Source organism: Plasmodium brasilianum, chromosome 10, assembly GCF_023973825.1.
Source record: "Plasmodium brasilianum strain Bolivian I chromosome 10, whole genome shotgun sequence".
In the NCBI taxonomy this organism is placed as follows: Eukaryota; Apicomplexa; class Aconoidasida; order Haemosporida; family Plasmodiidae; genus Plasmodium; species Plasmodium brasilianum.
In genome coordinates this window covers 2,149,337-2,160,470 of record NC_090123.1, presented here as the reverse complement: position 1 = coordinate 2,160,470, position 11,134 = coordinate 2,149,337, and the positions used below count along the sequence as shown (strand labels likewise).

General features: G+C 21.0%; 2 protein-coding genes across 2 annotated transcripts; both read left to right on the top strand.

Moving 5' to 3' along the window:
* Positions 1–554: 554 nt before the first annotated feature.
* On the top strand, positions 555–2,410 carry MKS88_003484 (PIR protein; the record flags this gene model as incomplete). Its single annotated transcript, XM_067216578.1, has 3 exons — positions 555–563; positions 725–2,041; positions 2,210–2,410. The coding sequence occupies 3 exons, from the start codon at positions 555–557 to the stop codon at positions 2,408–2,410; spliced, it is 1,527 nt and encodes a 508-aa protein (XP_067073212.1).
* A 7,585-nt stretch (positions 2,411–9,995) lies between these two features.
* MKS88_003483 (uncharacterized protein) lies at positions 9,996–10,863 on the top strand (the record flags this gene model as incomplete). Its single annotated transcript, XM_067216577.1, has 2 exons — positions 9,996–10,082; positions 10,210–10,863. 2 exons carry the CDS (start codon positions 9,996–9,998, stop codon positions 10,861–10,863), a joined length of 741 nt encoding a protein of 246 aa, XP_067073211.1.
* Positions 10,864–11,134: the final 271 nt, after the last annotated feature.

The following is an 11,134-nucleotide window of genomic DNA, read 5'->3' as shown; positions in this document are numbered from 1 at the left end:
TATTACGCTTATTTATGGAACAAAATTTTCAAAAAAGTAAATTTCGTAATTTTACAGAGATACCATATTAAGATATATACAAATACTTAAAAGTACAAAAGTGCTTGAAAATAAATATTTGCACGGAATTACAATTTTTAATTTTTTATATTAAAAATTATATGTTCTATTAAAGAAAATAGGATAATAATAATTAATTACGTACGTACATATATATATATTTATGCATATTAGTATACAGAATAAAGTTTTGCTATAAATGGATTCCTTCTTTTTTACTATTTACTGTTATACTGTATTAGCATTAAGGTTATTTCTGTTTTAATTATCCATATTTATATGATAAAATAAATACAGTTATAATTTATTTTTTAGAATGAATTAGTGCCATATTTCTTTAAGAAATATGTAAATAGATGTAATTACTAATGAAAAGTATAAAACGCTCGAAATGAACCAATTGTATATATGTAGTCATTCTTTTTATTTAAATATTATTATATATACAGTTTTAATTATTTCATACAGTAAATACATAAAAATAATGAAAAATTATGGAAATGGTAAAAGAAGTTTATGGATACTTTCATTTTTCATAGCAATAATAATATACATACTCATTTATTAAAATGCCATTTCTAACATAGATTAACAGTATATATGTTATTATATATAATAAGTACTTAAGTATTTGCAAAATTCTTTTTATAAATTTAATTTTCAGGATAAAATTTTAGAAGAGTTATATCCATACAGTATATACAAAGAATTCAATGATGAATTGGTAAATGCAACAGATGAAACATACTGTAATGAATTTAAAACAATAAAACAAGATTACAAAGAAAAATCCTTTGAACTTTGTAAAAAAGTCACAAAACTTTTAGAATTTGTATTTAAAAAGCATACATCAGCGAAATATAAGGACTACTGTTCGCATTATAAAAACTGGGTATATCAAGAAATATGGAAATTGTTTAATGAACACACATCAAATAGTGATATCGACGATGTTATTAAGAAATTTTATAAATTGCAACGTAATCTTTTCAATGTTCACAACAAGAATGATTGTTCTTATAGATTTGATTTTAATACCTTTGAGGGATTGTATTATAAAATAGAAGAGAAATCTTTGTATGATTATTTTAAAAACTATAACACTATTAAAACTAGTGAAACTTGTAATAAATGTGAGAATGGTAAATATAAAGAATACCTTGAATCTATCAATGATATGTATAACAATTGGAAGGATCCTTGTTGTTCGTATGGGAAATCAGTATGTGACAATTATTTTTTAAGTTGTAAAGATGAGTTTGATCCGAGTGAACTATTATCTGCATTTCTTTCTAAAGGTAGTGATAGTTGTGATGGACTAAATAGAATTACAGCGAATTTTGATGAGGAAAAATTAAATTCTAAGGTATCAGAACCAGAAATTTTGAGCTCAATTACTTATGGTACATGCTTTAATCTAGAAAATGGAAGACTTACATCAGATATAAAGAGACATCCACATTGTAGTTTATTCGCAACATCTGTGACGTTAACTAGAAGTGTTCCTACAGCTGAATATGGTGGAACAAAAGTGACTGATAGTGGATCCCCTCCAGGTAGTACGAATTTAGATTCTAGGTCAAATCAAGCAGAAGTAGATGCATCACGAAGAGGTCAACCTGATGCAAAAGGAAAAAGAGGGGATTTTGGTGATAGCGGAGTAAAAATAGAAGCTGTACCTCCTGTGAAAGACGCAGCTGGTCCTATTAGATGGAAATTTGACGAGAGAGGAACACTGCAGTGTCCATCTAAAAGTATAAATAAATATGAAGAACTACTTTGCGAGTATATGGATGTATTAGTTGAAGGAAATTTTGCTACACAAATAGAAGGTACTGGGAGGTACAAAGTGAAGGTTGGAACTAAATGGACAGAAGCTGATTTAAAACTAGCACGCGAAAGAGTGAGGAAAAGAAGATCAGCTAATGAATCAAATATATTAAACAACATTTTTGTCCGTATTTCTACTGGAGTTACTCTAGTAATGGGAATTATTTTTATATTTTACCTTTTTTTTAAAGTAAATACAAAATTATTTTTTTCTGTATGCATACATTATTAGTTACCATTTATAACATATTTTTCTTAAAATGCTGTAACTATGAAATAAACATATTATACATGTTTTTTACTTTCATATATATATTAGTTTACTCCCTTCGGATCACGTTTACGTAGACATAGAAAAAGGAAACAAAGGTATAGGTTTGATTTTACCGATTTATGTACACGCAAACGACCAAGGCGCTTCTTAAAACGTACTTATAGACATTCTGACAGGAGGAGATTTAACGTAGTAAATATAGATGATGAGCTTCATTCATCAAATGATTTACAAAATATCAACTGATATATATCAAAGATATTAAGAAGCCAACAAAATTGGATTATATAAACATTTCTATTAAGTAGAAATGATAAAGATCAAAGAATAAAAAGAGGAGCATAAATAAAATATAGACACTTTTATTTTTAACTTTTTATATATATTTTTTTATTTGTCCTTTTATAATAATTTATTTTTTCTAACTTTTTGTCAAATACTTTTTTTGTATTTATTTAATTTTTTTTTAATGTATTTAATTTGAACTTGCAATAATATTTGTTTTATATATAAAAAAAAGAACTAAAATATTCTTATCTAATAATAGTTTAAGATTCTAATGTTCCAAAATTAAAAAACATATATTGGTGAGGCATTTTTATTTTATTTAATTATACTCATGAAATTGTACCCTGACTTCTTATTATGTGTTCTTGAAGCATAACACATATGAGATATATTATAGTTATATTTAAAGTAAAAATAAATTTGAATTTATTAAATTTATTTGGAACTATTAATTTAGCCCCTAAATTAGCACAATGTATCGTTAGTAAAAAAAATTGATGTAACTCGTGAAATAAAAATCTACTGTTTTTTTTTTATTTTTTTTTTTACAAAAAAATATACTTATAAAATTATGATTAAATATTATATAATAATCAGTACTGAAACTATTCGGTTTTTCAAAATAAGTATATATTCATATTTGACCAAATCTTTTGGATTAAATAACATTGCATCTGTATAACACAGTTTTTATATATATAATGCAAATATTACGTACATAGCGCATAAGGCATGTTAAACGTATTTCTAGATTTTTTTATTGGAAATATATATTAAATATTAGAGTAGTATATAGAAACTCTATAAGAATAAACTAAAAAAAGTTCATAATTATAAATTTTAATACAATTATTTGTATCAAATAAAACGAAAAAAAAAGCAAATATGATAATTTAAAATTTAATCCAAGGTATCCAAAAAAATATGTAATATATACTTTCTTGATATTTACGTAAGTACAATTTTAGGTTCAGTTCCATTAGAAATTACAATAAAAACAATTTTATCGTCTAAACTTCAGATATTCAGAGAAAGGAATTTTAACTCATATTGGCACATAAAAAAAACATATATAAAATAATAAGCAAAAACGAAAGAATAAAAGAAGAAAAAAAAATATTATTAACCCTCTTATATTTTGACAATACAAAAAGTGTATAATAATAATATATTACAAATATATATATTTCTTATATATTTTTCCTAACTTAGAAAATTGTTTCCCATGGATAAATTATAAAACCATAAATGTATGTTAATTTAGGATCCTCCTATATACAACTATAAAAATAAGTAGAACAATACATCCATTGCATATGTCTACAAACATACCAGTAATTGTATCCTTCTATTAAAATATATATTTAATTTTTCCTAAAGACGTCAGTATGATTAAGCTACGGTAGAGCAATTATTTTGTGTACATAGAACATATAGCACGGAAAAAGTTTTAATAGTTTCAAATGCAATCTTGTATAAGGAAAGTAAAATAAGAATTACTTTTTATAACTTTTCTTATTTTTTTCTTAAAAAATTTATTTCGATTAGTATCGCGGTAGCTACAATAGAAATAAATGATACGTGCAAATATATACAACATAAATATGCTTTAATAATTTAGGATTTATTTTTATTACTCAATATAGGAAAAACGAAAAATCGTGTTTAAATGTATTTTCATATAATAATTTACTTCTATAGATTACTCCATTTTTATATTATTTATAATAGGAAATATATTTTTAGCGTGTTAAAAAATTAAAATAACATTTGATTTCCTTTTATTGCAATTTTTTAAAACAATTCGGCTCAACCATTTTGGTAACATTATTTTTTTGGAAACATTTCATAGTATACTTTTCAATCAAATAAATAAATGTATATATATATATATATACATATATGTATGTGCGTATCCCTTTATTTATTTTGAACTCTGCTTCCATCCTATAATACTACGGAGAAAGAAACATGACAATATTGAAAGATGTAAAGAGTGAACTCGGTCGTGAACATAAGAACTCACATATATCAATCCGAAACATAGGCTATTACATATATCCTGTGATTATTGATTATCAGTTTAAAATTAAAATAAGATTTAACTGAAAATTAGTTATAATATAACAATAATCAAACGTGCAAATTGTGTCATATCTGTACGTGAGATTAATGAAGAAAAACAGGAAAAGTGACACATAAAGGGCACAAAAAAGAAAAAAATATATATGGCATAATTAATAATTAAGAAGTTATTAAAATGTATAATTTATATAGCTTTAAATATATCGACTATATTGTAAAAGGAACAGTATTTAAAAATAAGAATTTCTTAAAAAATTTCATACAATAACATTTATAAATATATATATTAAGTCTAGTGTCATTCTTTGAAATATAAAAAATGTTGAAATATATATATAATAGTAAGCATTTAAGATATACTGCACAACGAAGGAATAAGAGGCATATGTGTATTAAGTATCACCACCTAAAAAGATAGAATGCCCTAAATTGACTAAAATTCTAGGAATAATTCAAAAAATATTATAAAGAAATAAAGATAAGAATATGAGCAAAAAGAACTTGTGCAAAAGCTTAACAAAATAATTAAGAGGAAGAGAAAGGTTAAAATATGTAATACAATAATATTGTAAAGTAAATATCAGTTTCATATGATCTTTCTTTATTGATCACCCAAATACATAAAAAAAAAAAAATTGTTTACTCACCTATACTTATATACAATTATGTATAAATGTACAGCAAAAATAAACCTAGTAATGTATGATTTTAATAATTTTAATTAATGCATAATGGAAGAATTTAAATTATTTATTATTTATCCCTTTATAAGGTCAAAATGATTTATTAAGGAGTAATACATTTTTATTATTTTAGGAAATTTTTATTATCTTATAATAAATAAATAATCAAAGAAAAAATTGTTTATTTTAATACTATATTGCAAAAATGATGTATATAATTTTATATAATAATTTATTTATTATTCGTAAAGCTTACTCATTTTTTTTTTTTTTTTTTGTTAGTTAATAATCTAAATATGATAGTTCTAATATATTTAAGAGTACCCATTTTTCTATCATAATACAGGTTAATTTCTTATATAATGTAAAATAACTAATAATTCGATCATAAAGTATTTTTAGAGTGTCATTAAATTATGTATGTATAATTTTTTATAACAATTTTAAAATATATAAAATTATTATTTTTTATTAATTTATCATTTTTTTTTTTAATTATATCATCCTATTTCTAATCGCTTGAATAAAGAAAAAAAATTTTTATATGTTCAAATTTTTATTTTTAATACTATTTCTTATATTACTAAAAATTTTGAACTGCTGTTAAATGCAATTAAATCTAAAATCATATAGTAAAATTACGTATAATATTGCTAAAAAAAGTATAAGATTAATTTATCTTATATAAGATAATAAAAGTAAACTATCTTAAGTTGTATATTTTTGATCTCAAACAAAAAATTAAGCACTTTTGATTAAAAAATATACATTTATAATATTGCATTACTACATTTAAATTAAATTCTATTAAATCATTATTATTATTTATATTTTTTGTTATATTAATGTATTGCTCATTGTCAAACATTTATACTATAATTACTCTTTTAGTTTGAACAATTATTTTTATTCTGTTGTAAAATGTATACCGTTGTAACTATTCTAAAATAATTATTCAAGCCTTATATAAATTATTTATTTTCACAGTACCATTAACCTAATGCCCATAGTATAAGTAAAAATTTTTATAAATAAAAGAAAAAAATTATTTAAAAGTAAATGAAATACTCAAAAGTTAAAAGTTATTTTGCCACATAAATAATATCTTTATTCAATAATTCCACTTAATTATAAATTTCCTATTTTAAAAATAGTTTACACCTCATCATTCCTAAATTGCTTCCTATACGTCATTATATTATAACCAGAAAAATATTAAAATTCTATGTTATGCAGTTTACTCATCTCCATACAGGGTGTACTAACTTCTTAATTATTTTTTTTAAAATATATACAAAAAAAAAGAAAAGAAATATAAAGACAGAATCTAAAAGAAAAATTATAAAGAATTATACGCGGCACATACTAGAAAATCAAACAGGAATACGCAGAATTTAATATATATCATTACTAAATCCTTCATCTTTAGAATATAAATAGGAATTAGAAGAAAACCATATAAAATATATAAATCTACACCAAGGGATTTACCCAAAAGTAATTATGATTTCTATTCCATATTAAACAACCAATACATACGATTCTACTAATATGTGTGCTTATGCCACAACAGTTCGTGCGAAAAAGAAAAAGTAAGACACAAAAAAAAAAAAAAAAATACAACTTAAAATGAGAAAAAATGTAAAAGTAAAATAAAAGCATCGAATGAAGATTCATCAAAGAATACGCAATATAATAAACAAGGTAAGTAATATAATTCTTATATATTTGAAACAAAAAAATATTCATGTTTGGAAAAAAAAATATTCAAATAATTTAATTATCTAGGTTTTCTCAAGGAATATATGGCAATTAGTAACAAGACTTACAAAAAAATAATACTTAAAAAATACGGATTAAGAATTATTTTACTTGTATTATTGTTCTTGTTTTTATTAATAATATCCACAATAGAGTTAACATCACATTTCATATATAAGAAAATGTGATTGTTGAATTTTAATTGGTCTAATACTCAAATAGAAGAATTAGATAAGAGAATATTGTCAACCGCATTAGAAAAGTTAAAAGATAGTTTCCCATGGATATGAAGGTCTTAGATGCAGATCCCACTAACGCCCAAATTTCTTTTCTAGGACAATCATTTGGTCTAATAATATATATCTTTTCTTTCACTGTATTAGGTATCATACTTATATTAAAGTTTTTTTACGATCATATGTTAAAAATATAAAAAAATTAAGTTCACTAAAAGATAATATACATAGTAAGGAATATATATATATTCCTAAAGATTTTCCAAATATATAGTAATAGATATAATATTTTTATTCTTAATAAACATAATCATAATTTCTTAAATTCTCTATATATCCCAATATATATATGGCATTTTTGACACACAGCAATGAAACAATATATTCTTAGTTTTTTCGTGAATTTGAACGTTTTAATGTCCTTTAATTTGTAATATAAAAAATTGTTTCAACTTGACTAAATATTAGCAATTCGTACACACATATTTTTAAGCATAGTTCCATTTAAAAAACACACATATATATATATATATGCGCTAAATTAGCATATGACATCACACAACATATATAATTATTAAAGTAAAATATATATATTCTAACAAAAAATTGTTTTTTTTCTTTTTTGTCTTATTACTGTCTAAAATGATAATTTGTTTAGTCTATTAAGAAAATATATTATTAGTTCTGAATCAAAAATAAACGTATCTTGTTTTGTATTCAATGAAAACAAGTGAATATACATTGTTATATAGATATGTATATATATATATATATTTTAGTTATATATTAAATTTAATATTCTATAAGTTGTACTCTATGTGGAACATGATATAAGGTGTATTAATTTAAATACCTTTTTCACGGACATCCCTACTTTTGTATATGATATAAGTATATATAAATGCATATTAATAAATTATTCTTATTAATTATTAATTATTTATAATTCTTATATGAATTATGAATTATATATCCTTACAAACATTTAAGATTTCAAATAAATAACTACTTAATTATTCATATTAATTGTGTTGTAAATTAAATTTTTAATAAACGAATTAAATATATATAATAACGTAAGCATATAAATACAAGAAATACAGACATTTTATTCTTTTAAAGATTAAATTAACAAATAAAATACGGTTATATATTAAAAAATAATTTGTTTTAATTGTTTTCTCTTTTTGGTTCAGTTTATTTCATAATGATATATTGCTGAAGTTGTATTATGTAACTATAAATATAAAATTTTTCATTTAACATATTATTAAAAAGTCATTTTTTTCTGAAATAATACAATGATAAACAGATAATTATTTCTTTATATATTGTACTTTTAGTTTTTCCATAAATATATTGCGTAATATCTTAAAATTTTAAAGATATGCAAAAATATATGTTGTTTGTATTAAGCATTAGTAATTATCTATATCTAATAATAAATAAAAAAAAAATAAAATACGTGAAAAAAAGAATTATCTTTTTGTGGATAATATATAAATACTTATCATTTTTTTTCTTTTGGATAAGTATAATTTATTTTTAAAAAGTAAATATTTTTTTAAATGATTAATTAAATAAATATAATTTGTAAGTTTTTGTCTACAGCATTTTATTGAGTAGTTTTCAAATATTAAATATTATTTTTCATAGATTCAAATGAAAATTATAATTTGAATATAAGTTTTAGTTATTACATTTACATACTCTTTAAATATAATCATTAAATAGGTGAAATAACGTATCCATATTTTTTCCTTTGCAACTTTCCACATATGATATACAGAAAATGAGGCAGGTACATATGAACATATCAGCATATAAAAATTAAAAATATTTCTAATTAGAATATTAATAGTACATTTAAAATTATTCTTACTATTCATATGTCTTCTGAATATATATTATTAATTTAAAAAAATAAATTAATTGAATATGAGTATTTTTCTTATAGAAATAGCATTATAAATTAAACTTAATTTAGAATTATAATTTTTAAAAATCATAGCAGAAAAATAAAAAGTTAAATATTATGCATCTTTACATTATATATTATTTTTATAGATTAAATAATATGCTAAAATTTTAATTTTTCAAAATTATATTATATCCTATATAAAAATACACATGTTTACGCAATAAGTAATGTAACTGCTATATATAACAGAACAAAATGCACAAAAAAAATTTTTTTCATCTATTAATATATTACAATTATTAATATATTTTATAAATATTATCTTTTTGTAAAAAATATCTTTATAAAATTAGTATGCTTTATAGGATAACATTTTAAAAATTAGTAATTATATTTTTAATATGAAGAGCAATATATAATATATATATTCTCAACATTCTACATAGCATGTAAACTGGATATTTTCGTATAATAATAAATCATTTATTTTTTTTTTTTTGTATTTTATGAAAAAAAATTAATACATATATTATTTAACCAGTTATTTAGAGTAAATAATTACATAATATTATTTCAATATTTATAAATAAACATATATTATTTTATTTTAATGAATGTTAGTTATTTTTTTTTTTTTATATCATTAACGATAAAAACTTTTTAAATATTTTTAAAGATTTATTCCTTGTATATACAGTAAAATACATAGTAATTATATATATTTTATTAAATATTCATGAAGTAATAAAAACAAATTGTTTTAAAAATAAATATAGCATCCCCCATAATAAGCAGTAAAATAAATAGTTATTAATTTTTCCCTTGCTGAATATATATGTATATTAATAAACTATACAATGGAACAAAAAATTTATACCACCTTATTTTTCAAAATTTCTGCGTTTATGATTTTAAGTTGGATATGTCATTTTTGTTGTGATACAGTATGATAATGTTATGTATGGATTTCTGTAAATTTTATATTTTTTATGTTTTATTTTTTTTAATAATTTTTATTATTATTAGATTATTTATTGTGTGAAATAACGTATATTAACATAATTTTTTTAGAGAACTAATGAAAAATTGTTGATTGAGAATTGGACACCATGTAGAAGATTAAATACAAGAAGTTATCGTTTACTAGCAAAATATAAAAAGAATAAAGATTCAAATAATTTAGATCTTAAAGAGGATAAACCATTCAATGGAGAGATTAACAAAGGAAAAAACAGACAGTCTAATAGAAGTTTATTAAATAAGGCGCAGTACTATACAGAAGTTATAGATTATGATAATGGGATATTTGATGGTAAATACTTCCATTTTGAAAAAAAATTAATTAATAAAAATGACTATGATGATTTACTTGAAAAAAAAAGGAGAATTTGTGATATAGATTTAAAAAAAATAAAATTCAGAAAATACAGATATGGAGCTTTTATGACTTTCCTTTTTTTCTTGTTCGCAATTGGATTGCCAATATTACAATATTTTGACTACTTGAAAACTGCAGAAGATAAACTTAAGGATGCACTAAATTTGTGTGGCGCATGGAAAGCAGTAGAAAATGTCTTGAAAGGAGCAAAAGAATATTTTTTCTTAATATCATTTGGGATATTAATGGTTATATTATCTGTCATACTTCTAATAGCGTTATATAAGCTCTTAATAAATAATGAAAAATATAATAAAATTAAGTTAATGTCTGAATTAAATGAATAATTAGAAATAAACATTTTTATGTAAGGAAGTTATCAACAATAACTAATATATATATAATATTTTTACGGAATACATTCTTATAAAACATACTTATAACTGTTATTATTTTATAATACATGTATGTATAATTTTTCTTTTTAATACAGAAGAAAAAAAAAGTTAAATTAATCATTTTTTCATTAATATGAATGTTATTATATTTTTAAAATTTTATTTTATATTATTTTTTCACTTTAATTGCATATTATGGTTTAATATATATAATATTCCT